The following is an 18482-nucleotide window of genomic DNA, read 5'->3' as shown; positions in this document are numbered from 1 at the left end:
CATACTCCCTCGTTCAGGCCAGAACGCCACACAGATTAAATCAGAACAGAACCTGCAGGTGATTCCAATGTGTAACCAAGTGTACACATTGCGGTGGCTCTCCAGCTGCAGCAGGTCTTGGGGTCACCCGGAGAGCCTGTTGAAACTCAGATTGCTGGGCCCCACCCCCAAGGTTTCTGACTCAGGTCTGGGTGGGGGCCAAGAAGTTGTGTTTTCAGCAGTTTGCAGGTGCTGCTGAAGTGTAGGTGATTCTGGGAACCAGACTTTGAGAACCAGCGGCTGCCATCCAGTTGACTCTGACCCATGGTGACCCCGTGCGTGTCTGAGAACTGTGATCCAGAAGTTTGTCAGTGGCTGGTTTTTTGGAACTGGGCCACCAAATCTGTCCTTTAAAGTGATTCTAGGTGGACATGGACCTCTAATCTTTCAGGTAAAAGTTGAGCACACTAACCATTTGCACTAGCAAGGACTCCACACTTTGAAAACCACTATTGTAATGGTCCTGGGGTGGCGCTGTGGGTTAATGCGTCAGACTGCAAAGCCATTTGAACTGCAAGGTCAGCGATTCAAGCTCACCAGCTGCTCCTCAGAAATTCTATACAGCGTCGTTATGGGTTGGAATAGACTCAATGGCACTTAACAACAACATTGTAATGGTCAGGACTTATATGCCAGGAATTGATCAGTTTTGATCCTGTAGGGCAGTGAATTATATAATGTCTCTTCTAACTGTGTGTGTACCATAGTCAGTTCCAACCCACAGTGACCCTGTACAGGGTTTCCTAGGAGCGGCTGGTGAGCGTGAGTCGCCAACCTTGTGGTTCAAACCAACTTTGCAGTCCAGCGCCACACCAGGATTCCCTTCTAACCGTAGTCTTTGTAAACTCCCACCAAACGACATTTTCCTGACAGGTGTGGGTAAGCGAGGGTCAAGGGTCGGGGAAGAGGCTGATGAGTGATATGATTCACTTGTGAGTGGTTGTTGGCATGTTTGTGATTGTAAACACTTGGAAAGCCAATGAGGGGATAAGAGTCATGTTACCTCCTTCTGGGTTTTAAATGAGCCATCTCAGAAGCAGGACTTGGGAACCTTACTACCACCAAGAAGAGAGACTGAGAGTGGGGCAGGGTCTTTGGACCCCGCTATTCCTGCACATTGAAGCGTCCCCCACCCTGCACTGTACACTGAGGTAGTAGAACAACAGTAGCAGCAGCAAAGCCACAGAGCAGGAGACAGAGCGGTCGGCTTCCCAGCCCAAGGGGCAAGTCAAACTGAGTGACTCCGGGCAGCAAGCTTGCTCACGGAGAGTGGGGTGCCTCTAAGCAGTTCAGTGGGGGAGCCAGGTTTGCTGACCCAGAGCTAGATCCAGATGCCTTCAGGCAGAGGCTATGATGGAGTGGTGTTCTGTGGGGTTTATCAGCAGTCCTCAAAACGTTTTGTACCGCTGGCTGGGCAGACAGAGGCCTGCCTTCCCTAATAAATCCATACCTGTGAGTATGGTTTCTTGAGTTTGCTGTGTGGCCACTGCAATGAATTATGGACCCAGATGAGAAAGTAAATGAGAAGGGAAGAGGGGTGCTCTGGCACTCATTTTTGTTTTTTTTCCAACGATCCCAATCTGTGACATCAGTGTTCCCCTCTGATGTCAGCAATTTCTTTGGGGGGGAATGATGAGGTTTCCATGAAAGAAAACGGATCTGTTAAGAAAAGAGTATTGTTTTCCTATCCACCCTGATGCTGGCCTGCAGTTATTTGAGAGGCCACTTGGCCTCCAGGCCTCTAAAGACATTTTTTGCTTCTCTCACACAAAAAGGTGAATGAACTTGGATACAGCACTTAGCAGTTCAGAGGCAAACTGTTCCAATTCTACTGGGATTATATTTTTCTTAATCAACAATTGGGCTATCCAATTTGATAAATGATTTCTAGCCACAGGCCCAAGAATGGTCACAGGTAGGAAATGACCTGCAAGGTATGGTCTGGCTGCCAACTACTAAAATTTGATTTAAGATATTCCAATAATTTATTTATAAGGATAAATATTTTAAATCCAAAATTGTCCTGGAAAAATCTGATTGTCATTCCCTAAATTACCCAGGAAAAAAACCCACCTCGAAATCTTCTGGTTTTAAGGTGGTAATTTGTAAGCAGTGATTAGAAATAACTAAAGCTTTTTATCAGTGGTCTTTCAGTAAAAGCTTTTTTATCAGTGGTCTTTCAATAGCCCTGCGGCAGAGTGGAAACTCTGCAACCAGAGATGAACTACGGGAGTCAATCTTGTTGAAAGAGGACTGTACAACCATAACAAACAATGATGAGTCCTTGAAATATAATGTGGATGAACCTGGAGAACATTGTGCTGAGTGAAATAAATCAATCACAAAAAGACAAATGTTGCATGATCTCACTTTTATAAAAAGATAAATATTTATATATAGAAACTAATATTCATTGGTGGTTACGAGGGATGGGTGAATTGGCAGGAAGGGACTAATTCTTTAGATGGCAAACACTTGTTATTTTTAGTGATCAAATATGGTAAAAAGCAAATGTTGTGGGGGAGATGAGACCTCTGGTAGTGGCGATACAATGTTCCCAGGGGGTGCAGATGGGGAACTGAGGAGGCTCAATGAGTAGGGCTCCAAGGCTGTGCATCACAAAGGACCACTGAGGTTTTTATATCACGGATATGGGCAAGGTCAATTCGAGCCAAAAAAGGCAGAAGCAAAAGGTAAATTCAGGAAGGCACAGACTGTTTAAGAAGCAACAAAGTCAAATAGCAATGAGATATCACTTTATACCCGAATTAATATCAAAGTTCAAAAGAAGCAGAAAACAAATGCTGTCAAGGGTATGGAGACACTGGGGCCTTTCTATATGACTGGTGGAACTATAGAATGGTTCCAACACTGGAAAACCATGATGCTTCCTTAGAAAGTTAGAAATAAAATACCATATGACCCAGCGATTCCTCGACTTGGTATATTGTTGTTAAGTGCTGTCGAGTCAGTTCCAACCCATTGCGACCCTGTATAGGGTTTCCGAGGAGCGATGGGTGAGTTGAAACCACTGACCTTGTGGTTCAAACTGACCTTGTGGTCGAGTGTGTATCATACAGTGCCACACCAGGTACGTATCCGCAAGAAATCAGCCAGGACACGAGTAGGTATCTGCACACACATGTTCATTATAGCACCATTCACACCAGCAAAAAGAGGGAGACAGCCTAAGTGCTCATCCATGGAAGAAATGGATAAACAAACTTTGGTACATACAATGGAATACTTGGCAACACTGAAGAATATGATGGATCTGAGAAAACCTCATAACATGGATGATCCTGGAGGACATTATGCTGAGTGAAACGGAACTAAGTCAATCACAAAAGGCCCAATATTGTGTGAGACCAAAGTTGTGAAAACAGAAGAAAAGATTTTCATACTAAAAGAAACATTATTGAATGGTTACGAGGGGTAGGAGGAAAGGGAGAGTAAATCACTAACTAAAGGGTGGTGGTGTTAAGTCCCGTTGAGTCAGTTCCCACTCATAGTGACCCTGTATAGAGTTTTTGAGGAGCGGCTGAGTGAACTTGAACCACTGACCTTGTGGTTCAAACTGACCTTACAGTCCAGCGCATTAGCCCACAGCACCACACAGGCCTAGTGACAGAGAGGGCAATATACAAGAAGAGAGAGGTTGGGAGAATGATATAAGAGAGGTGAAGATACAGAGCTATGCAAGGGCTCAAAAGAGAATAGAGGTAAATAGTGTTATGTGCACCTCCTGTGTGTGGGTACATAGACAGACACACAGGCTGAATGTTTACAGAAGGAAGAGTGGGATTAGTTGTTAGATGCCATTCAGTCGGTTCTGACTCATAGTGACCCTGTGCACAACAGAACAAAACACTGCCCAGTCCTGCACCAACCTCACAATCGTGACTCTTGAGACCATTTCTGCTGCCACTGTGCCCATCTATCTCATTGGGAGTCGCCCTATTTTTCGCTGTCCCTCCACTTTACTAAGCATGATGTCTTTCTCCAGGGATCAGTTCCTTCTGATTGTTGTTGTTAAGTGCCATCAAGTCGGTTCCGACCCATAGCAACCCTGAACAGGGTTTCCGAGGCTGCAAATCTTTAGGGTAGCAGAAAGCCTCATTTTTCTCCCACGGAGCAGCTGGTAGTTTTGAACTGCTGACCTTGCGGTTCGCAGCCCGATTCGTAACCACTACATTACCAGAGATCCTTAGTCCCTTCTGATAAAATGTCCCAAATATGAGAAACCAAGTCTGGTCATGTTGGCTTCTAAGGAGCATTCTGGTTGTACTTCTTCCAACACAGATTTGTTTGTTCTTCTGGCAGTACTTTTAATATTCTCCTCCAACACCATAACTCAAGTGCATCCATTTTCCTACAGCCTTCCTTATTCACTGTCCAGCTTTCGCATGCTTATGAGTTTATTGAAAATACCATGGCTTGGGTCAGGCACACCTTAGTCCTCAAACTGACATCTTTGCTCTTCAACACTTAAAATATGTCTTGTGCAGCAGATTTGCCTAGTACAATATATCATTTGATTTCTTGACTGCTGCTTCCATGAGTGTTGATAGTGGATCTGAGTGAAATGAAGTCTATGACAAGTTCAATCTTTTCTCCATTTACATGGATGTTGTTTATTGGTCCAATGGTGAGGTTTTTTGTTTTCTTTACATTGAGATGCAATACATAGTGAAGGCTGTGCTCTTTGGTCTTCATCAGTAAATAGTTTAAGTCCTGTTCACTTTCAGCAAGCAAGGCTGTTTCATCTGCTTATCACAGGTTGTTAATGATTCTTCCTCCAATCCTGATGCCACATTTTTCTTCATATAAATCAGCCTCTTGGATTTTTTGCTCAGCATACAGACTGGGCAAGTATGGTGAAAGAATACAACCCTGATGCACACCTATCCTGATTTTAAACAATTCCATGTCTCCTTTTTCCATTTAAATGATTGTCTCTTGATCTATATGCAGGTTCCTCATGAGCACAATTGTTTCAGAATATCCATTTTCCATAATATCCACAGCTTATCATGATCCATGATGTTGAAAGCCTTTGTATGGTCAGTAAAGCACAGGTAAACATCTTTCTAGTATTCTCTGCTTTCAGTAAAGATTTGTCTGATGTCAGAAATGATATCTCTTGTTCCACGTCCTTGTCTAAATTTGGCTTGAACCTCTGGAAGCTCTTTGTCAATGTACTGTCCCAGTCATTTAAAAATTATCTTTAATAAAAATTTACTTGCATGTGATATTAATGACATTGTCAGATGATTTCTGCAGTCTGTTGGGTCACCTCTCTTTGGAATGGGCACAAATATGGATCTCTTCCATATATGGTCAGGTAGCTGTTTTCCAAATGTCTTGGCAGAGATGAGTGAGTGTCTCCAGTGCTGCATCAGTTTGTTGAAATATTTTGATTTGTATTCCATCAATTCCCAGAGCCTTGCTCTTGGGCAGTGCCTCAAAGAGTGGGATATATATACATTAATATATGCCACACAAACGTATGAGTTTAAAAGAGGGTATTTGTACCTGGGTAACCACAGGGAGATATACTGCAGTAGGAAAATCTGCTGCACACGACCTCTTTAAAGTGTTGGAGAGCAAATATGTCAGTTTGAGGACTAAGTTGCACCTGACTCAACTCATGGTATTTTCAATAATCTCATAAGAATATGAAAGCTGGACAGTGAATAAGGAAGACTATAGAAGAATTGATGGATTTGAGTTATGGTTTTATAGGAGAATATTAGAAATATCATGGACTGCCAAATGAACAAACAGATCTGTGTTGGAAGAAGTATAGCCAGAGTGTTCCTTGGAAGCCAGGATGGTGAGACATCATCTCTCATGTTGTTGTTGTTGTTGTTGTTAGGTGCCATCAAGTCGGTACCGACTCATAGTGACCTTATGCACAGCAGAACAAAACACTGCCTGATCCTGGGCCAACCTCACTACTGTTGCCACGCTTGAGTCCATCGATGCTGCCACTTGGCTAATTCACCTTGTTGGGTGTCTTCCTCTTTTTCTCTTACCCCCCACCTTACCAAACATGACATCCTTCTCCAGTGACTGGTCCCTCCTGACAATATGTCCAAAGTATGAGAGACAAAGTTTGGCCATCCTGGCCTCCAAGGAGCACTCTGGTTGCACTTCTTCCAACACAGATCTGTTTGTTCTTTTGGCAGTCCATGGCACTTTCAATATTCTCCTCCAACACCACAACTCAAAGGCATCAATTCTTCTCTCATACTTTAGACATATTGTCAGGAGGGGACCAGTCCCTGGAGAAAGATATCTTGTTTGGTAAAGTGGAGGGTAGGAGAAAAAAAGGAAGACCCCCAAGGAGATGGATTGGCACAGTGACAGCAGCAATGGGCTCAAACATAGCAATGATTGTGAGGTTGGCACGGGACCAGGCAGTGCTTCATTCTGTTGGGCATAGCGTCGCTATGAGTCAGTACCAACTCGATGGCACCTAACTAACCACCAGCACAGGGAAGAAGCAGGACAACTGTTGTTGTAACTGTAATCACTGAAATGAATCAGATCATATGATTGTTGTAAACCTTGTTTGAAAACCTTCACTCAATTCACAATTAAAAAAATGAAACAGCAAGCTCTGCTGACTGGAGCAGGGACAACAGTCCGGAGGCCAGGAGAGGGGCCAGATCACCAAGGGCCAAGAACTTCAAGCAGAGCAAGGAGGTCATGCTTGAGTTGGTTGGCACCTGGGAATGCATGAAGATTTTAAGCAGGAAAGGGCCCCACTCCGTCACTCTGGTAGGACCAGAGGGGGCTGCAGTGGAGGAAAAGGCTGAAGGCACATTCAGTTTGGAGGTTGACGCAAAGCCTGAATTGGGGCTGGCTGCTGTTAGTGTTGCTAAATGTCTTCGAGTCCATTCTGACTCTGTTTCCGAGGAGAGCTGGGTAGGGTGATGAAATTTGCTGCAAAAGACCTCTTGAAACAATGTGTTAAAGTGTAAAGATGTCACTTTGAGGACTAATGTGCACTTGACCCAAGCCATGTTATTTCTAGTCACGTCATGTGCATGTCAAAGCTGGACAAAGGAAGATGGGAGAAGAATCAATGCACTGGAATGATGGTGTTGGTGAAGAAGAGTGAAATTAGCACAGACTGCTAGAAAAATGAACAAACGTCTTGGAAGTAGTGCCAGAATCCTCCTTACAAGTGAGGATGGCGAGACTCCTGGAAACTGTTATAAACTTGTCATAGCCATCAAGAGGCAAGAAAACAAAGTTTTGAAATAGGATGAGAGTTTTTGTTTTCAGTAGGAAGAATAAAAGGAAAAGTTCAGAGACAGAATCAAATTCTTTGCTTCAAATAAAGCCTTGTTGTTGTTAAGTGCCATCAAATCGGGTCCGACTCATAGTGACCTTGTATAGGGTTTCCAAGGAGCGGCTGATGAATTCAAACCACCGACCCTTGTGGTCCAAACCAACCTTGTGACCCAGCGTACTAACCCACAGAACCGCACCAGGACTCCAAATAAAACCTAACGTCTCTGGAGTTTGAATCCTGGCTCTACTACTTACCAGCTAGGTGACTCTGAGTGGTGGTTCAACTTTGCTGAACTTCCATTTCCTCATCTGAAAAATAACAATCCCTCTGCCTCCCAGGACTGTTAGGGAGATGGGCAGGTTAAGAAGCCCAGCAAAGGGCTGGACTCACAAGAGGCCCTTACTGTCCGTCCCTTTTTAAGAGCACAACTTTAGTGTTGTCTCCTAGTCCCTGGGGGATGTCACAATCCCTGCCTCCAGCCCACTTTCTTTTCCTTCATATTCCTTCCCTTCCCGGTCTGTCAAATCCTCCAGCCTAGATACTTCTCAGTCACCTATATTCTACTCTTCATCTGCATCCCCTGCTTCCAAGGCCCCACTAGGAACTAACGCTTAACACCATGCAAGTGATGAAATGCATAAAACCATAGGGCCACATCTTCAGACACTTAAGTTCAAATCTGGTTCTCTTCTGCCTCACCTTGCTGCATGATCTGAAGGGAGCCGAACTTCTCTGGTGGGTATCATCCTGTTTACCTCCCAAGACGGTGGAGTTCACTGAACTTTACACATTAGATGTTGAGCACACTGCCTAGCCCACTAAAGCTTGCTAAGTTTTCTTACTCATTGTCTTTTCTCAGACATATCCAGTCTCCTCCTCGTCCCCAGTTCTCCCTCGTCGCCACCCGACCACATCACTGTACACCCGGATGACTGGGTGGCTTCCTGGCTGCTCTCTTGCCTCGAGCCTCTCCCTACTCTAATCAAACCTACATCCTGTTACCAAACTCAGCTTCCTCCCATGCCCCCTGGGCCTTAGTTTAAGAACCTGCTAAGGCCAATGACAATCTGTCCAAGCCTCTCACTCTACCCTTCCCCCAAACTCCACTTCCTACCACTTTCTAAAAACACACTTTCCATTCAGCACTCCTCACTGTCACCTAAAGAAAAAGCCGATGCTAGTTCCTCCTTCAGAGCCTTTGCTTAACATAGCTCCTCTTGGCTGCCATACCCTTGTCCCTGCCCTGAACCTTTTCCTAATTCCACTCCATCTGCAGCCATCTCCTCCTCGTGGAGCCTCCTCTGATGGCTTCTCCACCCTCTTTGTGCTCCCTTCTCTGAGCTCTTGTGATCTCATCAGCACAAAGAGCCCCATGACAGGTAGACCTGAAGTCAGTATTTGGTAATCAGGTGTTGACAACTGAAGACCAGAAGGGAAAAACAGTTGCACAGTAGAAGTGGGATGCTGGGATTCCAGAATGCCTTAGTAATATAAGAGACAGATCTGTCCACTGTTGCAAAGAGCTCAAGTATGGGATTACTCTTTTAAGGTCCCAGGATAACTTTTTATCACAGAAAGTCCCTAGTTATTAGCTGGTTTACTTGTCATTTATCTTGATTTCCTAATCACTTTGAAAATATTGACTAATTTGTTGGGGTTTTTTTTCTTCTAATTGCTGGGACTACTAATACTTGGATGTTTATTACATAACTAACCAATGAAGGTGCCAAAGCGTGGTTTATAGGGTTTCATTGCCTTCTCCCTTAATCTCCATCAGCTTCCTAAGTCATCCTAAATCAACAAAGTCAGTAAAAACTGCATTTACTACACACATGCAGCGCCAAGGTTCTCTAAGTCCCCTTCCTCTAAGTCACTCCTGCTCAGAAATTCTGGAGCTGCCTCTGCACGCAGTAGTGTGCTAAGAGGGTGACAAACATGCTGATGGTCTGCAGACTTGCCCCAGAGTAGAGCTGCCATCTCATCAGGATGACAGCAGGGAGACAGGGAGTGGTCCCCACTGGGTACTACTTTGTCCTCTGAAAGCATCATACTCCTCCCTCTCAGAGGGGTGCTCCCACCCCCTCCCTCTGAGGTTTTGCATCTCACCACTGTCTCGAAGTGTCTGGGTCAGGTCTTCCACCAGGGCCGCTGCCTCCTCACTGTTTTCCGGACGATGCTCTTGCAGCCAGGCCTGAATTTCCCTTGGTAACACAGTCAGCATCTGCTCCTTGGTGTGTACCTCTGACCTCAGCCAGCGTCGACAGAGCTCTCGAAGGCGGGAGAGTGCACCCTGTGGCTCCTCAGCCACTTCCTCCTGGGGGCTGCCCTTGCCAGCAGCCTGGGAAAAGGGCTCAGCCTCAGGGCCATCCTCCTGCAGCACAGCTTCCTGTACCCAGGAGTCTTCCTCCAGAATCATGGTGGTGACCTCCTCCTCCTGAGGTATCTGGACCAAGGGGCTCAGGGGAGCGGTCACTCTCGGGATCTCCGCAGCCATCATCGAAGTTCTTGAGGCAACCACTCTGGCTTTCTGCCTTGAACCTGTCTTCTCCAGCCACTCTCCTCCTTAAGTTTCAACAAGCAGTCCTGCTGAGAAGAAAGAAAGACAATGAGAACCAGTGAACTGACCGTCCTCAACCGTTCACCCGTCCTCAACCGTTCACCCGCAACAGAGTCAGGCCACCAACTGACTCTCACAGCGGCAACTCATCAGCAGTTCCTGTTTCTCTTCAAGCAAGAGTGGCTGATTCCTGAAAACACCTCTCTGTCTGACAAAAGAAGCACCACAACTCCAAAAGTATAGGATTTTTTTTTAAACAAAAGATCAAAGACTGAGTATGAGAAATTCAGAGCCCTCCCAGGAATTTAGGACTGAGTTATTCTGTCCTAAGTCAGTACAGACTTCTGCAGAGTGACTGGGGTGACTTCAACCTGACACACAACTTACATTCCACCTCAGTGATACCTACTAAGCCAAGATAACCCCCATCCTGTTACCGTACAGGGACATCTCAAGGGTTAGCAATGGATCAGATGGCAAGACCCTTTGAGCCTCATTGGAAGCAAGAATATGTCTCACCTACACTATTACCCTATATTAAAGTCTGGTGGTGGTGGTGGTTATGTACCATGGAGTTGGTTCCAACTCACAGCGACCCTGTACAGGGTTTCCAAGGCTGTAAATCTTTACGGGAGTAGAAAGCCTCATCTTTCTCCCGTGAAACAGCTGGTAGTTTCGAACTGCTGACCTTAAGGTTCGCAGCCTGATTTGTAACCACTACGCTACCAGAGCTCCTTATGTTAAAGTATGAAGTTTTCAAAATGCTTATACTCTGGTGTGGCACCATAGGATGAGCACTGTACTGCTAACCTCAAGGTTAGCGGTTCAAACCCACCAGTGGCTTCTTATGTCATTATGAGTCAGAACTGAACAACCAAAGCTCTTAACAACAACAACATACTCTTCGAACCAGTTTTGACCCCTTGAGAATTTACCTTAAAAAAAGAACTATCTCTGCAAACAGAAGAAATTTCTTTGCAAGGACACTAGGTAGCATTGTTTCTAATGGGGGAGGTGGGTAGGAGTTAAGGGGACAAGGAAGGCACAGAGACCGGGCAATAGGGAAATGGTTAAGAAACGATAGCACATGTGTACAGTAGAATGTATTTTAAAACTAAGCTGTCCTAATTAATAAGAATGGCTACTTTAGGGGGAGTGGTGACTGGGATGGGAATCTAAGAAGAGAGCTGGAAAAATTCCCTATCTTGATTTGGAAATGGTTGCACACTAGAATAGATACGAAATTTAAGATCTGTGCACTCCACTGTAGGTATTTGAAAATACCTTTAAAAATGATCCTGGGAAATATAACACATAACTGATGACTGAAAATAATCCGCATAATATGAAGATAACAGATAAAAACAAAAACAGAACATCAGAAAACCCAGAGGTAGGGTATGGCTTCAATTCCCTTTAAAAATATACACACACACAACAGGGGAAAAAAACAGGCTCTAAAAAGGTTGAAAGCACGGCATTACAGATGTTCTAAAATAACATTATCAAGACAATAAACAATTATTTGTCGATTTCTCACATCATAAAGACAACCACCCAAAAGGGTAGCAATAGGAAGAAAGGAGGAAAAAGGAAAAAAGAATTAGAGGGAAAATCGAAGCTCTCAAACGTGTATTTTCCCAAACGACTACAAAAAACAGGTAAAACAGAATTCTTTTTCTGGAGTCCAAGAAATCTGTTCCTAGTCAGCTACGAGTTCGCAGTCTGACCCCGGGGAAGTCACGCCCCCCTTCTGAACCTCAGTTTCCTTATGTGGAAAATGAGGAGGCTGCGCGGGATGTCGTCGAATGTCCCTTCCAATTCCAACCTTGTGCCCGCCACACTGAATCTGTAAGGAGCTCTCAACCGAAGAAGAGTCCAGTACGGTCGCTGAGCGGAGCCCGATACGCACATCGGTGAGTCCCCCGCCCGCGGGACGCGGACAGCGCCCCCGACACCCCTCCCCCAGCAGGGCTGCCCGCCGCTGGCTCCAGGCCCGTTATTCCTTCCCTTTGGGCTACTCCCATGGACCCACGCGGCTCCAGTTCTGTCTCTCCAGGCTCACCTCTCAGAAGACCAGATCCTGATCCGGCGGCTGCTCAGGACCAAATGCGCCCCCGGGCACGACCCGGCCCCTCGGGATTTACCACCGTTCCAGCCGTGGGGCACCTAGAACAATGGACGGGAGAGATCCGCCCACCACTGCGCTCATTGGTGGCTGACAATGGCCCCTAGAAATCCTGTTTTTCTACTGGCGGATACTGCGTTCAGACAGGCGGCAGGAGGGAGGATGGGCCGGCAGCATTATGGGAGATGTAGTCCACCAAGGCGGTGCGGGAGCGGACGGACGTTCGAGTTGACAGTCTGAGCAGTGCCCGAGTAGAGTCCTACGCCCGAAAATCTGCAGACTAGCCTTCAAGGCCCCAGTTTTTACCATAACTGTGACCTGAGACAGGTCATTTCACTTCTCTAAGGCTGCTATATTTTTTCCATCAAAAGTAAAAGATTGTCGGACTGGAAGATCTTTTTTAGCAGTGAATTTACCTGTTTTACCAAGTAGTATTGTTAGCCTCCTCAACAGTGGAAAGCAGTACCTAGACGGAATAGGAATCCTAGCAACAAAACCCCTCATCACCCAAGTCTGGCACCTCCTCCCCACAATTTGTAGGTAAACACTGGCTCACGGCCCTCGATGTCCTTTTGTTTTCTAATGTAGTATTCAGCTTCTCGGGAGAAAGATGAGGCTTTGCTCTCCTAAATATTTACAGCCTCGGAAACCCTATAAAGGGTCGTCGCTGTGAGTCGGAACAGACTCAAGGACACAAACAACAGCACGAGCTCAACTTCTGGAGGAAAGCCCTGTCCGTCTCTTCTGGCCCTGAACTTTCCACTCTTTTATTTTCTCAGCCCTAACATCGTCTCCCTTGGCAGAGACACAGTCCTTAGATTTCATTTTAGTACTTACGGCAGTGCTGGTCAGCACTCTGGGGAGAGTGAGAAGGAGATGGGAGCTTGGCAATGCATGAAAACAGGTGAGAAACTGCCTGGGAACTCGAGTGGGAAATCTAAGAATGGAGAAAAAGACATTCTTAAAGGCGTCCTGGAGTGGGTGTTGTAGGATAAAGCACTGGACTGCTAACCACAAACTCACCAGCCCCTTCTAAGGATCACTTTGAGTCAGAACTGACTCCACAGTACTTAACAACAAGAAAGGTGTGATAGAAGCAATGTATATGTTTATACAGAACACAAAGGTGTGATAGAATTGATGTGTATGTTTATATAGAGTACTTGCTGGAGGTGTAGCCAATCAAATTGATGCCTTAATATATATGTAAAATTAAAATAAAATCCCCAGACCCCAAAATTAACACTGCTAGATTCTAACATATAACATTCCAAAAGAGGTCAGTCTTGAAGAACTGGACTTGCCTGCAGCTGGCATATAAAACGTACAGCTCCAGTAAGAACTTGTGTTAGATAAAATTTAGAACTAATTAAACAGACGTTCTTTGTTCCTCTGGCAGATCAAAATACCCCTGGCTTTGGAAATGGAATGTGTAGATATGACTACTAGCTTTTACAAAACATATATAAATACTGTGTTTTGCCAGACGGACGTATTAGAAGCAGACATGTTAAGGAATGCTGAAATTGTGCCGTTCTTGCTTATCTATAACTTATTAAATGTTTTTCTGTTGCATTACACCCGGCATTCCCCCACATTCAGGGAACAAAATGACTGCATTTGTTTAAACTTTCATTTTTCATGTATTATTGATGGCTTCAATCTTATTTTCTATCAACTGATTGGTCATATCCTTTTCCCATTTTCCTTTTGGGCTTATTTTTAAAATCCCTTTGAATATATCTTTTTAAATCATCCCTTTGTTTGTTACATGAGTTGCTATTTTTGTTGTTGTTAAGTGCCATTGAGTCGGTTTCAACTCATAGTGATCCCGTAAAGGATTTCCAAGAAGCAGCTGGTGGGTTTGAAAAATCAACCTTCCGGTTGTTGTTGTTGGTGGTGTTAAATGCCATCAAGTTGATCCCAACTCATAACGACACTGTATAGGGTGGCCCAAGGTAGGTTTGAACTGCCAACCTTGTGGTTCACAGTCCAGTGCTGATCCTATAGTCCTGTGCTTATCCTACAGTGCCACACCAGAACTCCTTGGTGGTGGCGGTGGTTTGCTGTAGAGTCAGTTTTGATTCACAGCAACACTGCATAGGGCTTCTGAGACTGTAAATCATTATGGTAGCAGAAAGCCTCATCTTTCTCCCATGGAACAGCTGGTAGTTTTAAACTGCTGACCTTGAGGTTAGCAGCCCGAAACGTAACCACTACGTAACCAGAGTTCCTTAGCAGCATCTTAATTTATTAGTCCAAACTGACCACATGCAAATAGCACCACCTCTAGACCAGTCTGAGAAATTTGTACGCAGTGGCTAGATGCAAAATTCTGGTCAATCTTCCATTGATTGGTCAACATACTTAAAGAAGGAGTTCTAAAAAAAAATAGTGAAAATAATGATTTGGGGGGATTATTAATAAATATTTATTTCTTCACTTGTCCATCTTCACCAAAAGTGAAAATTTGCATATAAGGGAAAAGATTTGTTTGGTACCTGGGAACTACAATTGAAAGATTCCAGCAATCCAAAGAGTCCATTCATCTCTTTTCTTATCCAAAGTCAACTCATCACCCTTCACCCTAGGAACTGGCACGCTCTTGTTACAGGACAGTCCTAAGGCCAGACATCTCGGCCTTTTGCTTGATTTTCCAGAAAATCCATCCTGAACAATGTCAACTATTCTAGGTGAATTTGAGAGCAAGACTAATTCATAGCATAATGGACCTACTGAGAGGAGACCTGATACCCAAGCCAAGTACCTTAAGACCTACCTATCTGGAGCAGTGAGACAAGCCTAGTGCAACAAAGAGAGCTGCTCCTCCAAGAGGTTCCTTTCTCCATCAGTGAAACCACAGGGTGACGGGGACTCGCTTATACCTGTGAACATTCTTGGTTGAAAGATTCAGAGAACTGTTGATGTAAGTTGCCATGGAGTCCGCTCTGACACATGGCAATCCCGTGTACAGTAAACTAAACCATTCTCATCTCCACAGTCACTGGTATTCTAGAGCCCATTGTTGTCCCTACTGTGCCTTCCAACACAGGGGGCTCATCTTCTAGCACCATATCAGATAACTTCCTGTTGTGACCCACAGGATTTTCATTAACTAATATTTGGGAGTGTCAGGCCTATCTTCCTAGTCTGTCTTAGTCAGGAAACTCTGCTGAACCCTGTTCACCTGTTGGTGACTCTGCTGGTATCTGAAATGCTGGTGGCCTCGTGTCCAGCATCGTAACAACACACAAGTTATCACAGTATGACAAACTACAGATGCCAAAGTAGAAGGAATTTATTGAAAGAATATCAAGGAACTCATAGAGTAGATGGGAACTGAAGGATTAGACTTGAAAATGGCTGTGAACCAAGAAATTTACAGAGGGAAAGTCCCTCAAACCACTCAACAATTTCTTAGCAAAAGTGGTCCAGTCTTCCCACTTCCCACAATGAGCCCTGACGATATTACAGCTATCTCTAGTTCCCTGCTTTCCTCACTCAGGGTACTAAGTCTAGGGAAAAAGCATGGAGTTGGTTGAGTCTAAATCACTTGCCTACTTTCTTAGTGCATCTGGCTGAAAGGGAATTGGTTCTGATTCCTTTAGCTTTCCTTACTAGTACCCCACACAAAGGTAATTCCCCTACTCCTGTGATTAAAGATCTATCAGGAAAAATGGACGGACAGAAACTACATGTGTCCCTGTCTACCTGTCTTTAAATACTGAATGAGAAAGTGCCTCACCCTAAGGAATCCTCAGCCTAGAACCTTCAGGAATTCCTGCTCATCGAGGATTGATAAAGATGCTGAGGTTGGGGTGGAAAGAGCCTGCTTTCCATAACACCTGGTCATGACTAGGGCCTGAGCAGGTGAGGTCCAGGTATTGAGGCAGAGGGACCTGTGGGAGCTGCCAAGGGTGAAGGGAGGGGCTCACCAAGGGCAGAAGTAAGAGGCCTTTGTAGAGGAGGTTATTCCAGTTTCTCAAGATCCTCATTCTTACTTAATCCAACCTACTTTCATTTTTGCCTCTCTACACTGGTAGTGTAGTGGTTATGAATCAGGCTGTGAACCTCAAGGTCAGCAGTTCGAAACTACCAACTGTTCCAAGGGAGAAAGATGAGGCTTTCTGCTCCCGTAAAGATTTACAGCCTTGGAAACCCTGTACAGAGTCGCTATGAGTCAGAACCGACTCCATGGCACATAACAACAACAACAATTCCCAACGAGTGTATCAAGCACCAAGAGTGGATACCACTCATCTGGCCTTACACCTGGGCTGATACTGCCCCTCCACTCTCCTTCCCCAATTTCATCAGGGTCTAATGCTGATCTGTTCATTTGGGAGGGTATGTGACTTGGCAGACACCGTGCAGGATCTGGAGATAAATGAAAAAGAAGATGTCAAGAGTAAAAAAGGGGTTTCGTGTGCTTGCACACAGAGTATGTGTCCGTTTTGCTGGTTGGGTCAGGGCCTCTGAATGTGACTGGAAAATAACCATTTAAATATTATTGTTAAGTGTTGTCGAGTCAGTTCCATCTCATAGTGACCCTGTATAGGGTTTCCAAGGAATGAACTGGTGGGTTTGAACTGCTCAATCTTATAGCATTTTTTTAGCATTAAAAAAAAAAAAAACTTTATATAAGTTTCTGATTCAACACATGTATCAAAAACTGATCAACATAAATAAGACATTAATTAGAAGTCTCACATCTCTCTCTAAACTCCAATCAAGAATGTCAACATTGACTATTACCAGAATTCCATCCTAGTTGAGTTGTAGGATGGGTTATCGTGAGCAATGTACAATTTGCACGGATAAGGAGCTCTGGTAGCATAGTGGTTATGAATCGGGCTGCTAACCTGAAGGTCAGCAGTTTGAAACTACCAGCAGTTCTGCAGGAGAAAGATGAGACATTCTGCTCCCGTAAAGATTTACAGCCTTGGAAACCCTGTGCAGGGTCACTATGAGTTGGAACCGGCTCCACGGTACTTAACGACTATGACATGCAGAGGCAAAAGATGTGCTAGCACTTGGTTCTCTTTTCTTTGTTGTTGTTGCTCTATTTGATAGAACACACATTTTGTTCACATGCTAAGTACCAAAGAAAGTCCAAAGATGGCTCAGGGTCCACCTGATCAAACACTCCTCCAGAGGAATGCTTTCTTACACTGTTGTACCTGCAACTTTGTTTTTGCTAGGGTGAAGCTCAGCTAGAGATGCACAATACAATCTAGATGGCAGTGCAGACTAAATCAAGAACTGCAGGTGACCAGTACTGAGTTAAGGCATGAGTGTACACACACACACACACACACACACACACACACACACAACATCCATATTATCATGAACATTGTGTTCTTTCAATCACCTAACAAGGGGTGTGGCAGCTAACCACAACTGCTGAGCATTGTGGGCAATGCTAATAGCTGTTTGTATGTTTTATTTAAAAAAAAAAAAAAAAAGAGGAAAAATCCTGTTGCTATTGCTGGTAAGTGCCGTCGAGTCGGTTCCGACCCATAGCGACCGTGTATAGGGTTTCTGAGGAACGGCTGGTGAGCTTGAACCACTGACCTTGCAGTTTAAACTGAATTTTCAACACAGTTCATCAACCCACAGCACCACATCAAGTTACAATAGCTCTTTACATGGAATGCATGTAGTAACATGGCTGTCAATCATTTGGAAATAAAATGTTTTACTGTGTGTTTCTTTGGTAGTTGTCACTACAAAGTTTTCAGTTTGGGTTACTGACAAGACTAGACAGAAGATCAAGTTACATAGAACTATTTCTTCTGTATTGATTAAATAAAAATGTTGAGCTATCAAAGCAGAAATTACTATGATTTTTCTTGTCTTGGACTTTGCGGAGGAAAACTCCATGTCTACCTAACAAAAGGAAATACATTTTCTATTTTCCTACAGTTGAACAGTTCATAAAAATTCACATTGGTCAATTAATTCTGATGAAATCACTTGAAAGGCAATCACAAAGGGGCAGTAGTACTTGATGTCAAAGCCACTTTCTGGTTGGTTGCACATTCATTCCATAAGGTTGTTAAGTCAGTTCCAAGTCAGAGTGACCCTGTTGAGTGTTTCCAAGGAGTGGCTGGTGAGTTTCAACCACTGACCTTGCCATTCAAACCGACCTTGAGGTCAAGTGCTAATCCATGGCTGCTGGAAATATCTCAGGAGCTCAGAATTTAAGACTTCTTTCAATCAACAAAGGAGCAAGTTAAATTAAGTCTTAAATACTTCCTCCACCTGCAATATTTCTAGATTCTGTCCAGACAGCCAGCATGCTAGATGAAGAAAGGAAAGCATTTCAGAGCCTAGAGAGGTGTCAGGTAGTGTTGTTGTTGTCAGGTGCCATCGAGTCAGAACCGACTCATAGCGACCCCATGCACAGCAGAACGAAACAATGTCCGATCCTGGGCCAACCTCACTAC

The 18482-nt window shown here is 44.4% G+C and overlaps 1 protein-coding gene across 2 annotated transcripts in view; it reads right to left on the bottom strand.

The window, feature by feature from the left end:
* ZSCAN2 (zinc finger and SCAN domain containing 2) overlaps nucleotides 1-9842 on the bottom strand; it is a 31637-nt gene extending 21795 nt beyond the window's left edge. Inside the window, exon 1 of one of the 2 annotated variants that reach the window (XM_006867152.1) lies at nucleotides 9452-9842. In XM_006867152.1, coding sequence (XP_006867214.1) covers nucleotides 9452-9842 — 391 coding nt within the window. The remainder of the gene's footprint in view (nucleotides 1-9451) is intronic. The other variant, XM_006867153.1, reaches the window with a different exon arrangement.
* Nucleotides 9843-18482: the final 8640 nt, after the last annotated feature.

Source organism: Chrysochloris asiatica, unplaced genomic scaffold (genome assembly GCF_000296735.1).
Source record: "Chrysochloris asiatica unplaced genomic scaffold, ChrAsi1.0 scaffold00101, whole genome shotgun sequence".
NCBI classification, from domain to species: domain Eukaryota; kingdom Metazoa; phylum Chordata; class Mammalia; order Afrosoricida; family Chrysochloridae; genus Chrysochloris; species Chrysochloris asiatica.
The sequence above is the reverse complement of the archived record's forward strand: the minus strand, read 5'-3'. Positions and strand labels throughout refer to the sequence as shown.